At 40.0% G+C, this 27,062-nt stretch overlaps 4 protein-coding genes across 9 annotated transcripts in view; 2 read left to right on the top strand and 2 right to left on the bottom strand.

Moving 5' to 3' along the window:
- LOC6568285 (rho GTPase-activating protein 100F) overlaps nt 1-18,714 on the bottom strand; it is a 34,281-nt gene extending 15,567 nt beyond the window's left edge. For all 5 annotated transcript variants that reach the window (XM_043215106.1, XM_032740699.1, XM_032740701.1 and 2 more), the window contains exons 1-2: nt 18,393-18,714; nt 12,639-12,916 (exon numbers count right to left, since the gene is read on the bottom strand). In XM_043215106.1, the coding sequence (XP_043071041.1) occupies nt 12,639-12,725 (87 nt within the window). In that variant the 5' untranslated portion in view covers nt 12,726-12,916; nt 18,393-18,714. The remainder of the gene's footprint in view (nt 1-12,638; nt 12,917-18,392) is intronic.
- A 1,939-nt stretch (nt 18,715-20,653) lies between these two features.
- On the top strand, nt 20,654-22,644 carry LOC6568414 (ferrochelatase, mitochondrial). The gene is made up of 5 exons (XM_001994829.3): nt 20,654-20,951; nt 21,010-21,406; nt 21,657-21,758; nt 21,819-22,140; nt 22,202-22,644. Exons 1-5 carry the CDS (start codon nt 20,915-20,917, stop codon nt 22,514-22,516), a joined length of 1,173 nt encoding a protein of 390 aa, XP_001994865.1. The 5' UTR covers nt 20,654-20,914; the 3' UTR covers nt 22,517-22,644.
- A 324-nt stretch (nt 22,645-22,968) lies between these two features.
- Nucleotides 22,969-26,069, top strand: LOC6568415 (solute carrier family 52, riboflavin transporter, member 3-A). Of its 2 annotated transcripts, XM_032740594.2 has the most exons (4): nt 22,969-23,041; nt 23,130-23,558; nt 24,580-25,717; nt 25,786-26,069. In XM_032740594.2, the coding sequence occupies exons 2-4, from the start codon at nt 23,461-23,463 to the stop codon at nt 25,981-25,983; spliced, it is 1,434 nt and encodes a 477-aa protein (XP_032596485.1). In that variant the 5' UTR covers nt 22,969-23,041; nt 23,130-23,460; the 3' UTR covers nt 25,984-26,069. The 2 variants fall into 2 exon arrangements, with proteins under 2 accessions (XP_032596485.1, XP_001994866.1); XM_001994830.2 differs by having other exon boundaries at nt 22,991-23,558.
- Nucleotides 26,070-26,078: 9 nt separating this feature from the next.
- Nucleotides 26,079-26,960, bottom strand: LOC6568416. Its single transcript, XM_001994831.2, has 2 exons — nt 26,898-26,960; nt 26,079-26,836 (listed from the first exon to the last, which is right to left on the bottom strand). The coding sequence occupies exons 1-2, from the start codon at nt 26,929-26,931 to the stop codon at nt 26,139-26,141; spliced, it is 732 nt and encodes a 243-aa protein (XP_001994867.1). The 5' UTR covers nt 26,932-26,960; the 3' UTR covers nt 26,079-26,138.
- Between the last annotated feature and the right edge of the window lie 102 nt (nt 26,961-27,062).

The raw sequence follows: 27,062 nt of genomic DNA, 5'->3' as shown, positions 1-27,062 counted from the left end.
CTTCTGGTCAGGAAACATCCTGTTGTAGCCCGTTCGCACATTAATTTTGCTGCAGCCAGCGTTCCTGTTTCCACGCAAATGTCCAAATATGAATGAGAAAATGTCTGACGAGGCAGACGTAGCAGAACTTATGTATAAATTATACACACTGACAAATACACACACACATGCACACACACACAGCTACACGTGCATGTTGGGCCCACCCGGGGCTGTGTTTCTAATTTAAATGATAGTTCCTGGGACCCCCCTCGAGGCGTTGCTGTTCTCGAATTCGTTCTTTTGTTTCGCAGTTAATTTATTTACTATATATATATATATATATATACATCTATATATATAATTTTTTTGTTTTCTTTACGAACAGTTTTTTTTTTTGTTGCTTTTTTATTGGATTTAGTCTTTGTTGTTGTTTCGTTGTTCTTGCTCCTTTTGTTCGGTGGTAACTTGTACTTAAGTTATAATTTGATACGTTTTTGTTGCTTGCCACACACGTCTTATGGCTTAATTCGAATTTTGTTATTTTATTCGGTTCGCTTTGCCTCGATTCGCATCGCTTCACTTCGTTTCATTTGATTTCGTTTGGGTTATTCGTTTTATCCGCTTTCGATGGCGATTCTATTTTATAAGCACACACAAAGCTGTGATAACTGTATCTATGCCAGAGTGTATATGGCTGGTTGGTTAGTATGTGGTTGGTTGTGCTGTATTTGGTGTCTATATGTATATGTGTGTTATTTCCTTTTGCCTGCCTTTTGTTGCCAGGCGAGATATTTATGTTTGCTTTTCACGCTTCACTGCCAAACTCAACGGCTCCCACGGCCTTGCAGGATGGCAAACGTTTTGAAAATTTCTACACAATTGATTTAAATAACATTCAAAGTGAACTCTGGCTCACACACCCACACCCACACACACACACCCACAACCACATTCAGGCATACACCTACAGAAGTCGTCACTAGCATGTGATTTACGTTAAACATACGCCCAGTGGGCGAACCGCCAATGAAGAAATAAAGCAACAATGAAAACAATGTCTTCCACGTGCAGCGTGGTATTTGAAATTTGGCGTAAATAATTTGGTCTGCACGCGTAAAAATTTCATTAATACAAAAGGTATTAAATTCAAATGCGGAGACGGCAAACGATGCTAAAGTTGCACGATATCCAAGTAAAAAAGCCCACGAGCCAGCTTAGCTCAACTCCTGCTTATTATTTATGGCAAAGCAAAAAATTGCTGCCAAGCAATTAAAACTAAGGTGAACTACATAAAGTGGCAAAAAGAAACGCCATACGCAATTAGGCAGCTGCACGAGAAATTAAAAAAAGGCCACCTTAAGCCAAATGAATTGGTTTTCGTTGCCAATTTTTTTTCCTTTCCGTTTTGAAACTTTGTGATTAAGTTTAAAATACACAAAATATAACGAATTCGGTGTATCGAATATTCATTACTTTAAATTAAATTCTAAAATTGCAATCGAAGATTTGAAAAAGCTAGATGATCTATTTATTTATTATATATACTATTTAAACATACAAAATGTATGTTAATTAATACTTTTAATCATTTAGCATATTTAAAATAACAAAAATTAACTATAACATTAAATTTAACCTTCAATATCTTGGAAATAAATGTTTTACAGACCCAATAGGCTTAGCTAGCTATGAGAATGGAATAATACATGAGCGAGTACATGTAAGCACTTCATTGATATACATAGATGTATGCACAAACAATGTCGTTAGCTGTTGTAACATTACTCAGGAGACTGTTTGCCAATACAAAACACACGCCAATACAGTTAACCAGCGGAAATTCACAATTCGATTGGTTGCCGCTGGGCCAGCAGTGGCTGCGAGGGACGAGGAGCATGGAGCGTGGAGCGCTGCTGGCAACGTAGAGGTTATTTCTTTTTAGCGGTGCTGCTGCTGATGGTAGACGTGCAAAGAACGTCGTGACAGTAGCTGAAAATGCCAAAAATTACATTTTGCCACTTTTGCAGACAAAAGATGAAACTCAAAGGCAAAATGTCTAGGAGAGCGACACGGCGTATACGCAACGTAAAGCTCGCTGACTAGACTGAGGGTCGCGGCGTTCCGTTGTCGAAGATAATGGTTGCTTTGGGGCCTAACGCTGACACTGCTTGCCAGGCAATCGTCGGGCTGTTGAACCTTAAGTGTGTGTGTGTGTGTGTGTGTGCGTATGCGTGTGTTCGTCTGTCTTGCCATGCGCCTTTGTGTGTATGTATATAGTTGTGTGAGTAAGTAAGCGTTGGAGGCGTAAGCGCGCGCATTTAGCAATAGAAATTTTCTGTATATGGGACAGTCTGACTGAGTTCGGTTTGATGGGAGGGGAAAGGGGTGACGGGTGACGGGTGAGGGGGCAGACTTAGTCAAAAACCGATGTTCGCCTTTGGCATCGCCTCCTTCAACATGTGCGCCGTGCCAAATGCAGAAATGATGATGAGTTTTCTCATTTCAGTTTGCTGCTTGGCCTTGCAGACGACATTGCGTATACGCAGCGTTTGTTGTCTAACAGTAAATTGTCTGCGTGTAATGCGTTTATTTTATTATAAATTTCATGAGATTTGTGTAAGCACGCGTGTTAAGCGGACCTAAGCGCCCAAAATGGTTGCGACTCGTCTTACCCAATGTACACGCTCTTCTATTTAGCCATATACGTATATACACATATATATATATACATAGTTATATATGGTATATATATATATGTGTATGTGCAGAATTGTTTGTATATACGTATGTATGTATAATGTATAAGTGTGTGTATTCCCTAAAACATTTAATTGACTGCCGTTCTACTACTACACCAGTATTGATCGAGCGCCAGCCGAGGCAATTTAATGCAGCATTAAACTTTTATTGGTAATTTCATGCGCTTTGCTGCAATAACGAGTACAACGCTGACAAACGATAATGACTGTGACTTCTGTGCCGAGAAGAGCGCGCGTTTTTGTTGCTGCTGCTGCTCCTGCTGCTGCTGCTGCTGTTTGCCTATTGCCTGTGCGCGATATACCATTGAGTAAGTTTTTTTTTTTTAATGACTTTTACTATACGGCAAACCACTACGTCAGCCGCTCTGCAGGTATTTATGTACACATGTATATAGTAGTTGCGACGGAAATACTACTACGCACACACACAGACACACACACGCACACACACGCACACACACACACAAATGCACGAGCGCAAACGCGCCACGCACGATGTAGGACGAGAGCGGAACACGACAACGTCCGACGCGCTCAACTGAACTTTGCGTATTGAAATTGTTGGCTCCATAAATGTCGAACTGAAGCCGAGCGCAATTGTCAGTCGAAGCCAGCCGAAGTTTCAGCTCCCGAACAAACTATACTCGAAACTGGAGCAAACGCAGGAATAGAGACACATACACACACACACACATGGGAAAATACGCATGCTTACGAAGCTCTCCCGCTGCGCTAAAAACTTTTGGAGCGAAAGCTTTTTTTACGAAAAAGTTCGACAGTCCGACGTGCCTATCAGTGAGTATATGTGTATGTGTGTTTGTGTGTGTGTGTGTGTGTTTGTTTGTGTTTGCCTGTGTGTGTTTGTGTATTTAACAAGAAAAAATTGGCAGTCGGGATTTTGGGAATTGTGTTTGAACGATGAAGCAGCCCCCGACATTTCGTTGTGGGGCCCCCGACAGCGTTGCCAGATGTGATTTTGTATGGCAACGGACTTGAACTTGTTGGCAAAGTGAACAGTTAACGATGAATATTGAACACGAGCTGACATTTAAGTTCTGGGAACCTTTATGAAATGTGTACTGAAATGTGCCAGGCATGGCGTATGTGTGTTGTCCAAGCAGATCAATCCATGATGTGTTATGCAAGAGCTTGAATTCTATTGATAACTTTACTAATTTCTTCTTCATGTAATTAATGTAATGGCTATCAAGTCTCTCAGATCACAAATAATTAAAACAAACTGAAAAATAAATAATTTAAAGTATTTTTTAAATGTTTTCTTTGTATATTTTATTATGACTATTTTTGTCTATTTATGAATACTATTTTAATCGGTGATAGTCTTGACTAATTAATATCACTCAAATCATATTCGATTAACTGCTTATTCAAGTAAGTATATTTAGTATATATAAGTAAGTATATTTACCAATGAAAGGTTTGACAGGATTATAATTAAACTCTGATACAAGCATCGACTTAACCTCACTCAATTTGCACACAACAAGCGGCGCAAGTATTTATAGACACACACTCACACACGAGCACATACAGCTACGCACAAATCCAAGCAATTATGTTTGCCACTTAAATAAACTGACATCGGTATCAACTATTCGCATTAGCCATGGGCATAGCCGTTAGTAGTTACACATTAGAATCCACAGAAATGCCAATCACAGTGTAGAAAGAAATGATAATCGTGTGGATGGAAAGCATGTGGGGGGAAAACCTAGCTCAAAAATTGCCAGAATGTGGCATGACAGGCAAACATTACGAATGATTTAGGTACAACAACAATGGAACAATAATAACGACAGCTATAAAAACACTCAACCATTTTTAAAGCCTAGACAAAAGCGCACCACTTGTGCAGATGTTCTCTCCGTTTTTCTGTTGTCTGTTGTCTGTTTTTATCAAACAATTCAAATCGACCAAATTAAGTGAAACAAAGCAAAATAAAAAGGGGAAAATGGAGCACAGGAGAGCGGACAGGTTAAAAGGAGCATGGACAGCAAGGACCACTCCAAAGGGAATTATGAATAATTTTAATAACATGGCTCCGATGACATAAACAGATAAAGCGCTGCCATTAAAAACGCATTACAATTGATAAAGACTGGCCAAGAGAAATTCAGCCTGCCAGCCAGAGAGTTTAAACCATGTTGGGAATGGCAAATGGAAATCATAGCTGAAACGTAAACTTTGCTTGACATGAATGACATGTGCAGGTGTGGGTGATTGCATGTGTGTGTATAGATGTGTGTGTATTGGTGTGTGTGTGTTTGTGTGTGCGTTACACCCTTAGCTAGGCCACATCATTCACAAAATCCACACAAATACACAGACACACACACAAGTAGTCACAAGCTGTGGTTGTAGTCACGGTTTTTATCGGCACGGCATTTATGTGGGTCAGTTTGGACGACGTAGTCGCCATCGCCATCGCCATCGCCATCGCCATCGTCATCGCCACCACGCGCTGACAGGCAATCAACTGTCAGGCGAGCCCATGCAAAATGAATGCATTTGAAAATGGTTTTCAAGGCGCAAGGCGGGCCCCGTTTCTAGTATGCAAACATAGCAGCAAACCAAAGCGCTAACAAACGCAAAGCCAAATCCAATTCCAAATTCAAAGGCAAACTCAGTGTAGTATTACGTTACGTATACGCAACGTCGACGCCTGCGCGGATAAGCTGCGCAGTACTCAGCACCATGTAGCATCATCCATCTATCCACTGCATTAGCGCAGTCGGCACAACATGGCATCGAATTTATCCGAGGTGCCGGATGTGCGCGGCTAATAACAAACTTCCGGAGAGGAAACATTTCTTCATTTTATTTTTCTGTTATTTTTTTTATTCTGGACATTTGTCAAGCGAAACAAATTGAGTTCGCAGCGCGCACACAGTCGTCGCCACATGTAACCGAATTGAAATCAAAATTCGAAATCCCCCGGAAAGCGCTGTCATCGTCAGCATCGATGGGCGCTGCAAATGGCAAACGGCATGCTGGCCCGAAAGGGTAAAAGAGCAAGTCAACAACAAAAAGAAAAACAAACAAACAAACAAACACCCATTCAGATTTGATGACAATTTTGTGTGCTCCCGCAAATGGGTAGCAAATATTTTTGATGCTGGGTCGCAGCCCATTGGGGGAGCTTTTGTGCGGAAAAAAACGAAATGACTGGGGAATCAACGCAGAGCGGCCCACGGCTAGCTTTATGTGTGTCTAGCTTAGGGTTAGCCCAAATTATGCACACAATTTGTAGGTGTATGTGTGATAGTTGCTCTAAGTGTAAGCTGCTTAAAGCCTAGTTTGCTAAATTAGATCTTAAGTGCTTTCATTGGCAATTAATGCCACAAGCGTTCACCTTGGCAGTTAATTGCGACTGGCGTGCAAAAGGCAACCGCAATAGACGTTAAAAGCTAAGGCCAAAACCAACGCGAAGTCCCCGCCCCCCTCTCGGAAAACCCCACCACTTCCTATCTACACTCGCCGCAACACACATCGAGCCATCACATGCATTTGAAATGTTAGTGACAATGCCTGCGTACAATGAACCTTGACACAAATTTCAGGTTTTGATGTCTGCAAGTGTGTATGTTTGTTTACGCGTGTGTGTAGTTGTGTGTGTGCTCGGCTTGAAGCATAGCTCTCAGCACTAATTGATGGTTGATGTACCCTTTTGGGCCGTTGGCATTTTAAAAGCCATTAGAAGTGCCTTCAATTAATGCAAGTGCCAAAGTTTTCGACATTTGCAGCCAGTTAATAGCAACGCCTAATTGAAGCATTTAGGTCCATGCAATAATTTCTAGTTAGGCTAAAACAGGCAATGTGTATGTGTATTGTATAAAATATGATCAAAAACCAAAAGTAACTAAATACTTTTGCTCAAGTCTGGTCACTCTAAAGCAAGCAGAGCCAGCCGCAAAAGCCAAAAACGTTTCGTTTTTCTCTACTACAAAAGCTTTTCGTTCCAAACGAGAGAGCGAGAGAGAGAATGAGAGAGAGAGAGAGAGAGAGAGAGAGAAAGAGCGAGAGAAAAAAGAGCGAGCCCAAGATATGGCGAGAGCAAGTCAAACACAAATACGCACTGAGCAAAAGGGCAAATGACAGCGAGAAGCAAAGACCACATACAAACCAAACCCAAACAGCCACACACACTTGCTCTCTCGCTCGCACACGCACACACACACACACACAGTCACACACATATATAAATACATGCTGAGTTCGTTGCAAATGCAAGGTACGTAAAAGTTACAAAATGTTGAAGCACACTTTCGAGCGTTGCGAGAGCCCAAAACGTTGCAAAAATCCTCAGTAAAGCAAACAGCTTTTAACCACGCTGAATGGCCAAAAAAGGGGATGATATGCCAAAATGCTAAGGTGGCAGGCAAAGCTGTTCGCCCTCTCCCACACACTCACACCTACACAGACACACACACACACACACATATATACACATACATTGTACAAGAAGCGAACTAGAGAATGAAAGCCACGACCTATCCACACAACAATCGTGTGTGGGCGCTTTTTTGGGGCAGAGCAAAACACTTGGTACCGTTGTGGGTGGCTTGCCTATTTACCTGTGAGTGGCGTAAACCGCTTTTAGTACAGTCAAGAAACAGACACACACACATACACATTGTAAGTAGATGGATGCTGCAGTAGGTTGTGAGGTTAATTTTGTTTTGGCATTGCATTTCCTCGAGTGTGTATGTGATGGGGTATATGTATATTTATGTATATATATATGTATATATAAATACATATATATGTTAACTGTGTCTGTTTACCTTTGCACTCGACTGCTCCAAATACAAACACATACACACACACACACACACACACACACACACACACACACACACACACACAGAGGCGCTCTTGTATGCAGCGTCAGTTCATGATTTTATTTTTTGGCCAAACATAAAATGTGTCATACGCAGCATTGCCATTAAAATGTTAGCATTGGGCTAAGCCATTCTTTCATTCTACTTCAGAACGTATTCCAGAACGGAAGTTAAGGAAACGAAGCAAGGTGTTGCTGCTGCTGTTGTTGCGATGTGCTTCAGTTTGTTATGCAAAAATAGGTAAGCCAATCAATAATTGAACTGTCTCTGGCAGCTTGTAGTTTGTAACTGTGATGCTGGGGCCACTCGCCTGCCAGCCGGAAATTATAAACACGTTTTCCTTTGACAAAAATGCGACATGTTTTGTGCAATGACAGGCAAATATTTTACGTGCACAACAGCCAGCACATAAACAGAGCTCAAATGTTCGACTACAGAATACCTGTGCCAGGTGACTAGCCAAACTTTATAGCCACCACATAATCTACTTATCTCACAAAGTCATTTAGTATTCAAATAAAAAAGTTGCGTCAAATATTATGACGCTTAACATCATCTCAAAAGAAAACGATACACAAGCGAAATGTGGTGACAATTTTAAATGACCGCTACTTATTTATAATGTTAATAAAACAAAACTTTTAAAATCTTTTCAATGTGTCGCCTATTGTCGAGTCTAACAAAAGCATTATTCAGTTGATTATTCAAAATAACATTGATTAAATTTGTTCACTTTTGTATCGCCATAATAATAGTGCAAATGTTAACTTTATGTATACTCTTGTATACAAAATATAACCTGCTTTTCCTGTTTTGGTACGGGTACAAAAAAGTCAGTTGGATAAGACCTGACGGCCACTTGGCAGGCGAAACATGATATCTTCTTCTTTTAAGAGACTGAGGACTTGAGCTGAAATTATTTAGACATTCACGAAAATTTGCCTGTCAATAGGGGAAAGATGATTCTATGCAAAACACAAGGATTGCTGTTAGATAATTTATAATTGGTATTTGAACAATTATAAACACCTAGCAAATAGATTGCATAGGCAGTCGTTATGATGTTAAGAGACAAACTCCAATTGTATCAATAAGACATATGAAACGAAAGATGCAAAGTCGACAGCAAGGAAAAGTAAGGGAATATATGACAACATCCCAACTCAGCACTCTCTCAAAGAGGTATCATTAATATCAGCGCTGAAGGCTGTCTTCAATCTGTTAAGCACAGTTTGGTGATTAGTTGATTGAATATTGCTTTGATTGATTGATATGTGGATAGAAAAACCGATTGCTTACTCAATCCTATCTTGAATTGCCACCAAAAACCAAGTCTCTGCTCCAGCGGCAGTTGGAAATCACTCCTTTCTCTTGCGCTTTCTCCCTTTTTTCTTTTTTGCTCAGTCATAATCAGCAGCAACTGTAGCCAATGGCTTCCTATCACTGAGTTTTCCAATTCAATGCACCCAAAGTACGCTTGTTAAGGTGCCAGCTGCAACAACAATACCAAGAGCAGCAGCAAATGGGTAGAAAAACTTTTGCGCTGCGTTTGCAACAATTAAAAATTCTACTGCAACATCGGTGTTGCCAATTAATAGTTTCCCAAATCATTCGGAAACGACAACGTAAGCAAACTAAGCCATTAAGATGGGAAAAAAAAATTATGTGCAAACTTTTATGTTTTCCGCTATTATATAACTAGAAGATATTAAAAAGGAACAACTGATTTGAGCAAAGAATTCAAGACAAAAATTAAATTGCTTGCTTAATGGACTATGTATATAGACCAAAAATTTCGAATATAGTTCATTAAACGCGAAATTTATGTGTAGATAAAATACGAAAATAAAATATGAGAGCAACGAACGTAAGAAAGAGAAATTAGTATTGAACAATTTATATTACTTATAATTTTCAGTTATTTTTATTTAACGTACAATTTTGGATATTCCCTATCCCTATTCCTATATCAGCAGTAGCTTAAAAATAAAAACACAGAAATTGGAGCTGCTCCAACAACCAAAAAACAGCAACTGAAATGCTTTGGAGTGTCTTGGGCAAAGTTGTTGCTTCTGTGTGTGTGTGTGTATCTGTGTGCTTGCAGCATCCCCAACTGAAGCAATATTCTTATCTGCATTGAGGCAAACATTGTGCTTGGCGCAGTGTTATTGTGTGTGTATCCAGTGAGCACCCCAAATGCACCAACTGTTGTTGGCAAAGCTCAAGGAATGTAAAGAGAAGTAGAGATGTTTGGAGGCTGACGTTACCGCTACCTAAATGTCCGCCATTTATTTGTAAATGGCCCTCGAGGAACACAGAGAAAACTTACAGTGAGATAAACAGAATGCCGCATTCTACGCCATCTTGAAACGTGGCACAAAACTTCAGAGCTAACGCAACCAGCGAAGCAGCAACTTGATAATTGTCTACTAGGCGACGCAAGATATACAAAATTGTTTTCCATCAACTTATCATAAAGTGCCAACAATTTGTCAACTAATTACACAGATCCAGCCGCCTGCCTGTTTTTCAACTGTCTGTGTAATAAAATGCAAATATTTTGACATTTGATAGACAGCAAAAAGAAAGAAAGTATAACGGCATTTTAAGCTGTCGGTTTTCATTAAAATACATTAAGTATTTGACTTCCTTCGCATCACGTATATGCCACTGTGTACAGCTCTTGGTATGTGAATAAATCAAAATAATTTACAGTCGCCCGAGCGTTGGGAAATGCATTTCAATAAATTTATCACAGACCGTTCAAAACTGTCACCCAAAAAATGTTGGGATCTTCACTCGGATGCTCGAATACTTGCCAAATGGTGTCAGTTGCAGCCACGCCCGTTTACGCTTCCGTTGTTGGCATTGTAATTCGATATGCTGGCATTTTAGTGCCTTGAAGCCTGTTGGCTGCCATTCAACACTCGTCATTCGTGGCATGCAGCAAATGCTGCCCTGCCACACGTATGCCAATAGAAATGCCTGAGCATTTCACTTGAGCAACTTTAACTCTTTTCAAGTGGCACGCAGCTGGCAATCAGATTGCTTCCATACAACTTTGACATATTGCCTGGCAGCGTTGCATTTCAATTAAAACTGGTTTAAGGAATCAATTTGCCAGGCCTGATGCGAAACTTATTAAATAAAAAAATACAAAATAAAAAAAATACAGCAGCGCTAGGAAAATGCAATTTAAAACAAACGCAGCAAAAGCTAAATGTGCCGCAAGCGTAAATTCAATTATTTAGCAGCCAGACTCCCACAGGACGATCGTCCTTAGTATCGGCAAAAGCGACCCGCAAGCGCTGCTGAGGCAACTTCCATTCGCGGCAGCTCGTCGAGTAAATTAATTTATTTGTTAAAGTTTTTGACGGCAGCACCAAAGTCAAAGTTTTTGCACGGCATAAATGAAAAATCTAGCAATAATAAACGAAACCAAAATAGTGCATAGAGTTTATGAATATTGCATACCCTAAAAAAGATCGGATTACTCTAGCCAGCATATACGATAAATAAATGTAGTAATTATAAATCAAGCCAAAAATACATTGTCTTATGATATTACCATATTTGAATACTCCAAACACTCGACTTATGGTAGTCGACAACCGATCTAGCATAACCCAACATACATGGCATCATGGCTACCATAAAATCATTACAAAAGTCATAATCAAGTTGAAGCACCCTGCAAAATAAATCAAGTAAATGCAGAGCAGCAGTGCGATGAGGATGTGGCTGTGGCTTAAGGCTTCGTCGCCTGCATCTTGAGGGAATTGCAACAGGGCACAGCGCCTTTGACTTTGTGATGAAGTTTTGTTTGTTTTTAGCTGACTGCGCGACTTGCAGCTTGCCTGACTTAAGTTGGAGCTATTTCCGTTGCTTAGTTCTTACTTGGCGAAATTTGAGGTGAGTTTGCCACCCACTGTTTGGCAATGCAGGCGATGCTCGGCTGCTTAAAGTTGACAAATTCACTTGACGAACAACAAAGACTTAAGCGACTAAGCCTTTCGTCTACCTGAGAATAAGAATTTAGAGCTCGGCGATTGTTAGACGAGCATTAGCGAAAACCTTTGTTAAGTGCTTTAATTAAAAGGGAGTTGGGTGTGACAACAACTTAGTTAAAGTTCGTTGAGTTGCCTCATTCCTGACACTGCTGCCCATGTTAAATTAACCAATCTAAAAATTTCAATAATTATAGCAAGCATTTATTAAACAGGGTGTTCGTTTATTTGCCAGTTTGTTAAACCCTGATTGAAGCTCAGTTACTCAGCGAATTTAAATTACGTTGTGCAACCCATAAAAAATTGCATTAAAATTCGTGGCATCTCCAATTAAAGTTCAATAAACGCCACCGCTGAACCACAGCGTGTCGCACATCGCACCACCGTCCTTCCAGCCCACAGAAGAACCCCCACATCATTTTGATATACGATACACATACACAATTAATTGAGTTACATGCTCATCACCACGCCCACAGCCCACAATGTCGCAACGGCGAAAAGGTAAATCAGATTTTGCAATTAAGCGGCATTGAAAGTCAAGTGTGGCCAATATTAAATTTACTACTGAAATCGTGATAACAAAAAATGGTAGTTCAAAGTATTACAAAGTACTATTTGTCGAACGACAAAATAGCAAAAAACTAGAGACTTCAATTTGAAATTGCATTTTACTGTCAGACAGAAAAATTTAATTGTAGCTTTAAGTAAGAGTGTGATAAAGACGAAATATCGATGTTAATTGCTTTTCATAGCCTGAACCCATTAAAAATTGTTAAATAGGTTGTAATGATTACATGTAAAAGTATGTAAGAGGTAGAAGGAAACATTTTCGACGTTTTCGATATTGATCTCATTATATTTGCTAAAGCTTATTAAATTCTTACTTCGTCAAAGCTTATTTAATGGAAAGCAGTCTCAATCACAAATCATTATCACTTCAACTATTAAGATTAACCGTTTTGCAAAATATTTCAGATTTGGCAAATTTATAAGAGTTGTTATTTATAAAATAAAATTGAACTTACCTTTCTACGTCCACAACAAAGCATTCTTCGCACACGCGAATTTCCAGTAGCTGCTTTCAATCGAGTAAACTTCTTCTTCCACTGCATTTATGAGTGGGGATCCTATTGGGAAAGTATTCTGCTTCTTCTGCTGCTACAGTTGGGGCATTTGTGGCCCTGGCTGAAGTCTCGAGAAATGCGCCCAGGGGCGTAATTGTGTAATCGTCTTAAGTTTACAAAAATTCATTAGCGTTGTATAAAAAATGCAAGTTCGATTTATTCGTTGCTCGTATAGGGTGCTGCAAAAAACAGAGAGAGAGAGAGAGAAAAATAAGAGATAGAGAGAGGGTGGGAGGGAGATAGTTATATGCGTGAGTGAGAGAGTGCAGTGCATGTGTTTAAAATGTAAACACTTATGTGGCTCAACAGAGTGCATTTACTGTCACTTAATTGTCGACAGGCAAACACAATTTGAATGTTTTCGTGTGTCAGTGTTGAACAGCGTGTTAAACTTAATGAAGCTCTATCATACTGCTGACAGGCAGCAGCACTTGCAAACACTTTGCAGCACAGTCTTAAGTTGCCGTTACTCTGGCATGTGTCATATGCATATGCCTGACAGCCCTTCGAACAGTGTTGGACAGTTGGACAGACGCCAGACGCTCCGCAACTTGTCATCTGTCGTTCCTTAACACAAACATGTAACAAGACAGCCCACAGGCAACAACCCGCTGCCACATCGAGTAGCTTTCGGATTTTATAGCTCTGATAATGCGTTGTTTGCTCAGCTCTCAGAGTGCCCCAATCAAATTGTGCCACGGGCAAATATTGCACCTGCAACTACACATATTGCACCCTCAAACTATGAAATACGATTTTACTTTAATCAGCGTTTGCGCATATCGCAAAAATCCACTTACAAAAGTGCAACCCTTTTAGCTGGAAATCATAAAAACTTTTGGCCAAAGAATTTCTGACTGAAAATTGTGCTTGTGCTGGGTTCAATATATAAGTTCCTCTTTAATCATGTTTTTGGTGAAAGATGAAGCTTAAATTTATTTTGATACTCAATGTAAAGTTATTGAACATTTAAATGCATACTATAAAAGATATTTTAATGCATACACACATTTTAGATAGTAGTCTATAAATTTATTTAATTCCATTTAAAAAAAAAACTTACGAAAGGAAAATATTTCTTCGGAAGTATTTCTAAAATCAAGAAAAACTTTTCAAAATTTCAGTTGGATTTTTTCTCTCGTCAGTTCATAATTTAAAACATCATTTATGTTATGGCAATGGACTTGACTATTTTTTCTCTGAGCATGAAGAATAGTTTGGAATTGTGTTTAATTCATTCTAAATAAATCTTTATTCATGTATCAATGTATTTTATTATATGAAATATGTTGTAATTTTAATAAATGTTAAATAAATTTTACATCGAATCTATAACTATAGCGTAATTGTTGTATTTATGTTATCAATGCTTGTTCTAACTAGTTTTCGTTCCATTGACCAACTATTGTAGCGGGCTGACTTCAAAGTTGTTATCTAATGGCGAACAAGTAAGTCTTGTTTTTGTTTGTGTTATTCTATAAAAATAGGAGGCAATTATTTTCAACATTTATATATACATAAACATTGTCTAAATACAATATATGTATTTATTATGATGTTTATGAGATATTGTCTGTGTGTGTGTGTGTGTGTTCAGCTCAGCACAGCACTTTGACTGTGGCTCCGTCGCCATAACAAAAGAGTCATATTCATGTTTCCAGCTCTAACAACTATTATCCAACTAACAGCAACCCGATCCGTTGGCCAACGTTCCCAACTGTTGCCATTGCCCTGGCACCAGCAATGAATGTTGATATAATTTTTAATTAAAAAGCATTTGCAGCTGCCCCGACCAGGGTTGGCCTGTGATAAGCAGCAGCCAAAGCAAAAAGAACAGCTCCTAGCAAACTCCTTGCTGTGAATTTGTGCAACTGTTTAGATAAACTTTAGAGCATACTGCATGCTGTACACCATTATGCGATTATTTTGCTCTTGGAATTGAAGTTATTAGCGCTGCAAATCCCCAGACACACAAGTTGCAGGCGCTTAGCACGGTTCGTATTCTGTTTCTGTTTCTATTCCTATTCTGTGTCTGCATATGATTTTGTCAAAAGGCTTACAAACCGCACTGCCAAAAGCAACAACAACGGATGCAGCCATGAAAAATCACAGCCGAAGAATTTTTAATTAAGTAGCTTTAAAACAGAAGCAGAAGCAGAGAAGATTTTTTAGCCAGTATCACTTGCCGGAGTTAGCCATGCCCATTATGATGTCGTTCTCATCGTCGTCGCCATGGCGGACACGTTTTACGAACTGGGCCAATGGAGCTGCGGCTGGCACTTTGCCCACTTTGACTCCAACTGAGATTTTGCTGCCATAAAACACTTTGTGCGGGGAGTTGTACTCCATCCCCCCAACATCCTCTCCCCTATGTAGTTTACTATGAAAAATGTTGCAATCGTGCAGAGGACATTTAAATGCGATGCTCGCATGCCACATACCTAGCGCTTTGTATATATATGTATCTGTATCTGTATCTGTATTTGTGTGGGTCCAGCTGCGACATGACAACTGACTGCTGAGCAGCATCCGCTGCAACAAAAGCCATTCGCCATTCAATGAACCTCAGCAGCGCCCGTTGGTATGCAACATTTTTGTTCATAATTTCTATGCATGCACTGTGTGTGTATGTGTGTGTACGTATGTGTACGTATACGTGTGTGTGTACGTGTGTGTGTTTGTATGTTACAGCGACAGTGACATGCAAATGCAGCTACATAGTACTTTGTGTCACAGCAACTGCAACTGTAACAACAACTCTGCGACAAAGTGCTGCAATCAGGCAAGAAGAAATGTCGCTGGGTGTTGATGAAGCTACAATTCTACAAGAAACATTTACAACTGCAACATTAACAACAACAACAACTCCAAGAAATATGTACAACAACAATTTGGCAGACAGTCGCTGTCTACGCATGCCTAAAATTTATTTTAATGACATCATAAATTCCGCCTGCGAGAATTTCGCTTTCGCACACCCCACATTTCTGTCATGTGAGTGTGGCAGTGTGTGTGTGCTTGTCTGTGTATGTGCACAAGTGAATGACATATTCAGCCCGCCCACTTGGTGCCCAACGAAAATTGCAAATCATTTATCATATAATAAAAAAAAAATACAGAATCAAGTCAACTGCGAAATTCGCTCAATGAAAAGTTTTTATACCCTCACTGACCTATTGCACAGTCTCTAATAAAACTTTATAACAGCATAACTGGAAATGTTTTTATAAGCATCTCCTATAAATACAATATAGAAGAAAGCACAGCCTCATGACAACCTACTTATCAGCGCTAAGCGAAAAAAAATAGGAATGTTGTCAATTATCGACTACAAAATTCCAGCTGTCTTCTTTTACAACAAAAAGTTACTTGTATTCAAAAAATTTCAGGAATTTCTTAGAAGAAACAGTCAATATGCGTTAAGCTCAACTGAAAGATACCCAATATCCAGGCCTAAACCATTGTACTCACTTATAATACTCATTTAAATTGTAATAAATTTACTTCTCAACTGCTAGTTTAGTTAGTTTATGTTAGTATGTATGTATTTGCGAAAACTAAACAAATAGCTAATGTAAGAATTCTATGTACACATATTGAAAGCTACAATCCCGAAAAATAAACATATTTTCTAAATTTAAGAAAACTCACACCCTTCCAAATCAGAAATAGATTTTGTGAATAATAAAGTGAGTTACACTGTAGAGTACATAAAAATAAAATCACATATATCTCGATATAGCTGTTGCGTACAATTGCATAACTTTGATTTGTGCAGGGTATTCCAAAAATGGTAACTACTAAAAAGAACTGACTACCAACGAAATAAGCTGAGGATGGACGCTTTGCTAGGCATACTTCTGAAGCAATGATCATTTTGTAGAGCACTTCCATTTATTGATTGCGTTTTTTTTTTCGCATTTTTGCCATTGTTATTGAAGTTTAAGTTTTTGAACGTTTCATGGGTAGTCATCCCCCCCTGGCTACAGGAGCACAGATATAAGCTCGCATATAGCACCAGCCTAAGACCGAGTGACAAAAACCACCACCAACACCACTCAGTGACTAGGCTGGCACACCCAACACACGCCCCATTGGCTGTAACACATGTAGGATTGCTGTAACACTCATATATGCAGACACAGAGACCAGACTAGTAGTCCATGGGGAATTTTCACCTTGTAGCTTGAAGTTGGACCCTGAACGAGTTTCCAATACGTGCAACCACAGCAACCGGCATAATTGGTAGCAGCACAGGGGCAGCAAGGTAAGCTCTAACTAATTTGACTAATTTGTCTAATATAGCGTCTGCTGATGTGTATACATCCCTTGAGGTTGTTGCCATGACTAGTCAAACAATGAATGAATACAAAAGACGAAAGGAGAGAAAAGGGAACTGGGCGCTTGAACAGGATATTCTTTAAAGAGGACAACAGGAAATTGTGTATTATTTAATAATATTATATTATATATATTATAAATTCGTATATAGTATTACGTATATCGTTAATGAACATTCAATTTTTGTTATCAATAAATAAATTGAGCACATCAAATATGATGTAATCACTGATTAGACCGGATTAAATCAAATCAAATCAAATCAGGTTGAAAATTAAAGGTGCATAGAATTAACGAATACTCGTAAAGTTATTTATATATATATATATATATATATATATTCGACATTACTAATATTTACTTAAATGTTCAACAGATTTCTTTCGTCTATGTACTGCAATTGTTTTTATGATATTTCAATGGTTTTACGTTGCACTCAAATGTCAAGTTGTTTACAATAAAAACATTTTTCGAGCTGCGGTTGTTTGAAATATTTTATAAAATTTAATATCTTTACTTTGTCTTTAATGACTTGCTCTATAATTTTTGTGCAGCATTTTTGACCGTTTTGTTGAAATTATTTCTCTGTTATTCCTTGTAAAATTGGAGCAAAGCTCTCAACATTTTTTTTATGTTCTAATGTGTCGCAGTTGGGTGGCCGCCTTTTGAAATGTGGCTTCGTGGAAAACGATATGAAAATTAGAAATGTTTTGTTGACTGTTAATGTTGCGATTAATGATTTCTGCTGACAGTCTTGTCAGTTTGTTCGTAATGGAAGATTTGTATGACTTTTTTTTAAACAGTTGTTAGTTTACATTTAGATGATATTGATTATTATTTATTCAGTTGAATTTTTTAGTGAAAATAATCTATATCAGTCGTAGTTGAGTTAAGTTGGCAATTAAGACAGCTTAAAACATTGCAAATACACTTTAAATGTACTCAAAGACAAGGTGCTTTTCGCTCGTTACCAACCCTGCACAGGATGATAAATAACAAGGAGCAGTTAACCGCTCCGCTTCTAAGGACGCTGGCAGAATTTTAATGGCATATATACTTAAAGGAATTTAGCACGTCTTGTGTTGAACTCTTAGTAAATCTAAAATATAAACATTCGAAATAAGAATTAAATATTTAAATGTAATAAAAAAATAACTTAATTTTTTTTAGTGTTTTCAACAATACCCAATAAATTTTCTATTCTATATCTGAAGAAATCGTTGAGTTTAAAATATTTTATATCCAAATCATACATTTATCACATTTTTATTGAAAAGAAGAAAAAACTTTAAAATCTAAGCGAGCGACACTCACCTGTCCTGTATTGTTAACTGGCAAATAGTGCTGGTGGATGAAGCCCTGATGTCTGGACCTCTGGATGCTTGGAATGCCTGGGATGCCTGTATGACCGGATGTCAGTATGAGAGTTGACGATGCCTGCGCTCCTTTATGACAACAGAATCATCACAGAAGCAGCAACAACAACAACATGAACGACAAGGACTATGGCGGGGCAGCGTTCGAGAATTGCCGGCAGATGACAGCGCTAATAGCAGGTGCAGAATGCTGGGCTTTTGGGGCTATGCTGCAATTGCGAATTGCAGTTGCAGTTGCAGTTGCAGTTGCTGTTGCTGTTGCAGTGGCAGTAGCAGTTGTTGTAGTAGTAGTAGTAGTTGCTGCTGCTGCTGTTGGGCCTAGGCGTTAATGACAAATTGCTGGTTTGGTGGTCAATGGCACGACGTCGCATCCTTGTATCCTTTGCACTTTTAGCACTCACTGTTCGTTTGCTCGTTTCCGTTTCACATTTTGCTCGTTGCTGCTGCTTTTGATGCGACTGCGACGCTGCTGCATTTTTTGCGTAACTTGTGAGCTTTTTTCGCATTTGCACATTTCACAGTTAGCTTAAACATTATTTAACTTGTATTTTCTATTTATTTCTACTTTTTGCAATTCAGCGCGTTGGAATTCGTTTTTGGATTTTACCGAAATTTTTCTTTAGCTGCGTTTAATTGATTTTTGCGCGTGTATATGTGAATGCATGTGTGAACGGGTGTTTGTATGTGTGTGTGAGTATGTTTCTTTCTTTATTTTATTTTTTTTTTGGTTTGTGTGTGTGTGTGTATGTGTGTGCGACGCGCTTGTTAGTCTGTGAGAATGTGTAAGTGGGAGCAGGCAACGGAATGCGTCCGAATGGCAGTGCGGAGCTTTTGCTTATGAGCCGCCTTTTACTACGAGCGCAACGCTTTTGGCCTGAATATGCGAATTTCCTGCGCTACTCCTACGTTAACAGAGCGCACCACATACACACATATAACTGTCTGTGTGTGTGAGTATGATGTGTGTGTATTGGTATGAATTTCAGTATAATAAAATATCCTGTTTGGACACTGAGCGAACCAGTCAGCGAACGTTTTTTGAGCGACTTTGCCTAGTGCGCATGCCCAGTAAATTTGGAGCAAGTTGCCGCTGCTGGCTATTTGTGGGCGATAGCAAGCAAACGGCGATAACACTACAACAACAACAAAAAAAACACCCACACCACTCCACAGCACTGCAATCCACCACCAGAGACGCAAGCGTTCAAAGTCCCTCACGCTATAGTTTCGTTTGACTTTTTTTCGCTTTAATTGAGGGGGCGGGGGGAGCGGCTAACGCTTGTTGTGTTTAGTGCACTTGGGGTTGTTGTTGTTGTTTTTTATTTATGGATAAACCGTTTATTTGCAGAACTTCACACGCGTTAGTTGTTCTGCAATTTTGTATGTATATTTTTTGCATTTGGTTTGCATTACAGTAATCTGGTTGATTGATTGATTGATGAGCGGCAATGACTCACTAAACTGAACGAGCGAACTATGTCCCTGATTGTCGTTCGTTACAATTTGTCACCACTGTTGTTTGTTTTATGTTATTTTTTTTTGTATCTGCAAATTTAACATTGAACCACACTGTTATGAACAGCGAGCCCAATTTGGTCGTTACTTTTTTTGATCAACTCTTACATAAATAACAAATCAATTCTATGCGAAATGTGTGAAAAGCGATTTTAACACAACTTTTCTTTTACAAATTAAAGCCACGAAAGTATTCTGAAATTTGATAAAAACAGCTGTTGTCAGCGAGAAAATCACTGTATTTAACATAACCAAAACAGGAAAATGTCAGCATACTAGCATACTACTAAGAGCGGCATTCTCTTAAAATGGAGGGCTGAAATGGGGATGACTTGCTTAAAAAATACTGCATCACTGACGAGTTACATCAGCTGTATTTGAGGCTATCGACTGCGATAACGGTAGCCGGCGGAGCTTGCGTGCCAGTCTGGCAACTCTACGCACGTATTAAGTAAAATATACCAAATAGGAAAAATACCAAAATAAATAAAACAACTTAACAGAATTACTCCTCACGGTGAAATGTATATTTATATATATATATATTTATTTAATATTGTTTAAACCTCTACGCATATAAATTCAATTTATTATTTTAGGATTATTAATGCTAAATTATTGCAATCATTTTTAATTAAATGTTTAGTGCTCGATTCTTAATAACATTTGAATAAATGTTATTGTTTTTGCACCGTCAGCTGTTAAATAAAATTACCAATCGGACTGCACAACTTTCTTACCTTACAAACAGAATTTTATATATTGAATTAGTTGTACCAAAGAAAAAATTAAATGTTAAGAAAAAATCATAATTAAATTATAATAAACAAATGCTCCTAATTGGGTTAGGCTTTCTGTAAAACTAAATTGGCAAACTAAAGAGAAAGGCAGAAACCGTTTCGGTTGCACTTAAGGAGCTTGATCTATTTTCAGAGACGGACAACAATGTTTTTGCATAACAGGAATCTGAGCAAGCTGGCAAGTAAGTAGACAAATATATTTCCTCACCTTGCCAGCAATTGCAATGTAATCACTTGCAGACAATGTTACCAGTTTCGTCACGAGCAATGTCCGCTTCAGCAGCAGCAGCAGCCAACAAGCCAAAACTGCAATACTCATGCTGAACATGGGTGGACCCCAGCACACGGATCAGGTGCACGACTATCTGCTCCGAATCATGACGGATCGCGACATGATCCAACTGCCGGTGCAAAGCCGTCTGGGCCCATGGATAGCACAGCGTCGCACGCCCGAAGTCCAAAAGAAGTACAAAGAGATTGGTGGTGGTTCGCCCATTTTGAAGTGGACGGAACTGCAGGGTCAGCTGATGTGCGAGCAGCTGGACAAGCTGTCGCCCGAAACGGCGCCGCACAAGCATTATGTAGGCTTTCGCTATGTCAATCCGTTGACGGAGAATACGCTGGCGCAAATCGAAAGGTCAGTTGAGGGCAGTTGACAGTTAATCGATTACCAAATATTTGGCCTAGAAAGAGGTATTCAAATTTAATCACGCATTGAAGAAGGCGGAGTATTTATTACCCTAAGAACAGTTATGTATTACTATTATTATTACTACTATTTATATTGTTTGTTTGCCAGTCGGATTTATTTAGTTAGATGTATTTGCCCTATATACTCCAAAGATTCTTGTTCTATCCTAAAAGTATTTACCTTTTTTTAACTGCAGCGACAAACCGGAGCGCGTGGTGCTCTTCTCACAGTATCCACAGTACAGTTGTGCTACATCCGGCTCCAGCTTCAACTCTATCTTCAGTCATTACCGCGACAAGTGAATATTGCAAATCGAAGTTAAAAATTCAACTTTTAATCCATTGTTCTCTACTCACAGCACGCTGCCTGCGAACATTAAGTGGAGCATTATCGATCGCTGGGGCACACATCCGCTGCTGATCAGCACCTTTGCCCAGCGTATACGCGAGGAGCTGTCAAAGTTTGTGGAGACGAAGCGCAATGATGTCGTCATATTGTTTACGGCACACTCACTGCCACTCAAGGCAGTCAATCGGGGAGATGCGTATCCCTCGGAGATAGGTGCCAGTGTGCACATGGTTATGCAGGAGCTGGGCCAAAGCAATCCCTACAGCTTGGCCTGGCAGTCGAAGGTGGGACCATTGCCCTGGCTGGCGCCGGCCACAGATGATGCCATCAAGGTAAGCAGTCAAGCGAAATACCAGCAACTATCTGCTCGATTTTAATCGACTCTCTTTTTAGGGTTACGTTAAACAGGGTCGCAAGAATTTCATCCTGGTGCCGATTGCCTTTGTGAACGAGCACATTGAGACGCTGCACGAGTTGGACATCGAGTACTGCGATGAGCTGGCCAAGGAGGTGGGCGTCGAGGAGATTCGTCGTGCGGCTGCACCCAACGACCATCCGCTCTTCATACAGGCCTTGAGCACCATTGTCGCCGATCATCTGAAGTCACAGCAATCCGTCAATCCCAAGTTCCTGATGCGCTGCCCCATGTGCACCAATCCACGCTGTCGGGATAGCAAGAAATGGTATCAGCAGCTATGCGCACATTAAGAGACTCAATCAATTAATATCGTCATCATTATCATAACCATTCATTCATTAATTCTTGGGTATAAATGGGTTCCAGGTTTAGATTATTTGAGTCTAATAAGGCAATAAAAAAGACACTGCACAAACAAAACAACTGTTTCCTCTTTATATCTCTATCGCAGTCGCTCTCTGTAAAAATTGCGCTCTCTGTTGTGCACGTGTGCGTTATGCATACTATGAACAAGTAGCATTTGCTATTCAACGCTCTCTTGGCACGTCACAGCACAACAGTTTTTATGCGCTGCTCATACAAATTTGGACAGTGTGACGTCACATTGCAGGTCATCAGTATGAGCATTGGGTGGCAGATATGCGCATCGCGTTATCTTTCAATTATGTTATTGCCGTAAGTTTTGATCAGCTGTTTGGGTATTATTTTGTCAGATTTCGAATTCTTTATTTATGGTAGGCAATTCAGCATTTAAATTCTAATGGCTAACGGAGTTCCTCTAAACAACACGTGCCCAGTCAAATCAGCAATTTGCCGTTAGTATGGATTAGTCGCATTTGCGGTGTAAGCAATTGCATAACATTACAATAACTTGCAATTCACAATTTACATGGCACAAATTAGCTGGGACTCCAATTCGAAATAACAACAACAACATCAATTAGAGAAATTTCCCCGGAACCATTGAAACAATCACAGGCATTTAGCTCGCTTCAAATGGACTGTGAGAGAGAGTAACGGATTCGACTCTCGCCAATTAAGCCTCGCTCCAAATTGGCGGACAATTAAAGCCTCTGCTATTTTCGTCATTCCATCGACGAATTTGTTCCATTGTTACAAGCGTCCTCCCCCCTTCGGATGAAACATTTGCGGCACAATCTAATCTCAACATCGGGCATATTGATCATAAATTAATTTAAAAATCCCATTATTTATTTAACTCTCTAATTCGACTATGGCTGGAGCCAACAATGTTGGCCACCACTCCGGTGCAGTATACTCGGTGCTCTCAACGCCAAACCACGCCGGAGCGGAACCCCTTGATTTCGACAGGTAAGTGTCGTGATTTTATTTTGTACTTTTTGTTTATCGCACCGCAAAACCAGTTTTTAAAATGCGACCCGCATTAAGCACCTTAAACGCCACTCTCAAAATATACACTTCGTTTTACCATACAGCAAATGGTCATTTGTAAATATGTTCATGTTTATATAAATATTTATTTAACCTCTCATGCGATATGTCATTGCCAGCATCAATGATTTGTTTAGGTTCATTGTGACGTTGAGTCCATAAGCGATTGTTATCAAAATTACGTGTGGAAAGCCGAGTGAGAATTGCCCCACTTCAGCTAAGACGGTGCAGATTCTCACGTTCCTTTTTAATTGCACTGATTAGATTTTTAACGCTTTCAATAGAATCAACTTTATTTACGAATTTATAAGGGTCTGTGTGTCAGTTCGCAAGCAGTTATCTATATCTTGTTAAATGACACATTATTGGATTGTATATTCATGAAAAGTATTTATAGAAAAGTTTAGAGTAACTCGTTTTCAGATTTACTTCATTTCCAAAAATGTATGAACCATTTTTGAAAAATAGCAGAAAGAAATAACATAACATCAAATTTCGATAATTGATAAGAATAAAATGTACATGATATAGTAAATTCCTCATTATATGCATATATATATTTGCACAAATTAGTGTATATATTGCAACATCCATTAAATTTTTCGATTGCTTGCTTACCATATCAGTTTAGATTTTTAAAATTAACCTACTTTATTTATGCGTAACTCAGATAAATTAAACTTTAGGGCTTCGGTAAACATACATACACATTTTTACAAGCCACAACAACCACAATAATCAACAAGTTGTGAGTTACAGAATGTAATTCACATCGAAGTTTAATTTCACTTACAATTAAATAAAAACAATTTACGTACTTATCAAGTAAAATCATATCATTAATTTTAGGCAATTGAGCCTCAACTTAACCTGTAGAAATCGGACTAACTAAATCCAGTTTTACTAGATGTTATCTAAGAAATATCCCAACCATTCACAGATGCGCCAGAGACGAGCCCAGCGAGCTAAGTCCAATCTTCAACTGGCGCACCATTAGCAAGAAAATGGAGCATAAGACCATCGATGTCTTTAAGAACCGCAATCTGCTTGTCGATCTGCTGGCTATATTCTTTGGCATCGGGACATGGCTGGGCGTCAATGGCACCTTTATACAGCTGCCGCTGCTGGTGAATGAGGCGCCCGAAGGCTGGAGTCTGCCATCCTATCTGAGCGTCATGGTGCAGATTGGTAATTTGGGACCACTGCTGTACACCGTCTACCAGAAGTATTCGCCATGGAAGCTCAACGATGGCTTGACCATACACGCCGTCCTGGCAATCGGCACCTTATCCTGCCTGCTCACCGCATTCGTCTACAACCAGACAGCCTCGCTGGCTGGCAATGAGCACAGCGTTGCCCTCTTTGTACTCACAATCTTTACGGCGCTGAATGCGTGCACCAGTTCCGTGCTCTTCATGCCGTACATGGGTCGCTTCAAGGAGCAATATATGGTCATGTACTTCATCGGCGAGGGCCTGAGCGGTCTGCTGCCCAGTGTAACGGCTCTGGTGCAGGGCATCGGCGACACCGGTCGCTGTGTCCTGGTGAATGTCACCGAATCTGGAGAGGAAATCTATCAGAAGGAAACACAGCCGCCATTGTTCGACACGAAGCTATTCTTTCTGATATTATTCGGTCTGATGGTGCTCAGCTACATTGGCTACACGCTGCTGAATGCCCTGCCCGTGGCGCGACGGGAATATGCCGATGTCACCGTTAGCAAGGGTAACAAATACGAGTACAGCCAGGATGGCAATCAGCAGCTGAGCCGGGGCCAATATGCCGCACTGCTGGTGCTAATTGGCAGCATCTCGCTGTTTAGTAACGGCATGTTCCCCAGCATACAATCCTATTCGAGTGCGCCGTATGGAACGCGTGCCTATCACTTGGCCGCAACGCTCAGTGTTATTGCCAATCCGGTGGCCTGTTTTATGGCCATGTTCCTGCATTTCACATCGCTGCGCATCATCTATCTGCTCTCGTCGCTGGCAGCGCTGCTCACCAGCTATGTATTTACTACGGCCGTATTGAGTCCTTACCCGCCGCTGTACGATGAAACCATTGGCGTGGTGTTGGTGGTAAGTCTGTCGTCCCTGCATTCCAATTGGGAATACTCACTTGATGCTCATCATTTATATTTTCACAGGTTACGGCGTGGACTTTGCTCATCGGCGTTGTGAGTTACACAAAGCTGGGCATTACGACTGTGATGCGCTCCCAGGGCGGCCAATCTTTGGTCTGGGTGGGCGGCATAACGCAGCTGGGCTCGGCCATTGGAGCTATCTCTATATTCTTCGCCATTAACTATACACGCTTCTTTCAGGCCGCCGAATCGCTGTGCTGATCCAGCGCCATTTTATATTCACACCTTGATCATTTTTGTGTAGGTAGATATTTTAACTTTTACAAAAATAGAAAAATTAATACAAATATATTGCGTTTGTTGATTGCTTCAGCAGCGAACCTGCTGAACGAATATAATTTCGAAAATTCCATTCATTAAGCTCTGTTCCGATTGGAACTCGCAACCTGTTCAATTTCACTGTCCACGTCACCCTCGTAGCCGGAATTGGTGTGCGAGCGTGATCCAAGTGCCGGTGGCTTCATTTCATCGGCAGTGGCAATGTTCGGGCAACTATTGCTGAAGCAAGTGGTAAAGTTTTGTAGCATATTCTGGCCCTGCACTGAGGAGGCCTGGTTAAAGGCGAGAATTCTATCCCGCAGACAGCGACTAGCGCTCATCGTCGCCCGACTGTTGTTTGGCGATGCCTGAGCCGACTCACAGAGCTTTTCCGTGAACAGCCTCTGGCTGAGCAACAAATCGATCTCCTCCAACGAATCCTTGGCACGCTTAAAGCACATCAGGCTGTCGCGCAACAATTGGCTCTCGTGCAGGCGTCGAAAATCCGTAAGCAGCCCATGGAACTCCATTGCATCGACAGAGCCCAAGCCGTTGTCTCCGGCGTGCAGGCTCTCAAACTCCATAATCAGTCGCTTGATTTTGGTGGGTTGCTGCTCAAGAGTCGATTGCGTCAGCGCCAACGTTGTGGCCAAGTCGGACATCTCCCTGACTAGGTTCACCGATGTCTGAATCATCTCACTGTGCTGCTGCAAAGTTTGCTTTAGACGATCCCGTAGACTTTGCAGGTAATTGCATATCTGTTGCGTGTGCTCTATGTCAATATCCGTCGGTAAAGCTGTTAAATTTTATAGCAAGCATGAGAAAATAAATATTTACACATAATTAGAATCGCAGACCAGGTGACTCCATTGTGGTTTCAATGTTGTCCATTGGAAGCTTTTGTTTTTTAATTTAAATACGATGAATTTGAAGCAATTTAACCAAAGAAAGACTTAAATTTAATTTGTTTATGTTGTTTTTTTATTTTTGAACCGATTTTATTGATTTAAAATTCATAGCTA

Source organism: Drosophila grimshawi, unplaced genomic scaffold (genome assembly GCF_018153295.1).
Source record: "Drosophila grimshawi isolate 15287-2541.00 unplaced genomic scaffold, ASM1815329v1 contig_311, whole genome shotgun sequence".
NCBI classification, from domain to species: Eukaryota; Metazoa; Arthropoda; class Insecta; order Diptera; family Drosophilidae; genus Drosophila; species Drosophila grimshawi.
This window is presented reverse-complemented; position numbering and strand designations above follow the sequence as displayed.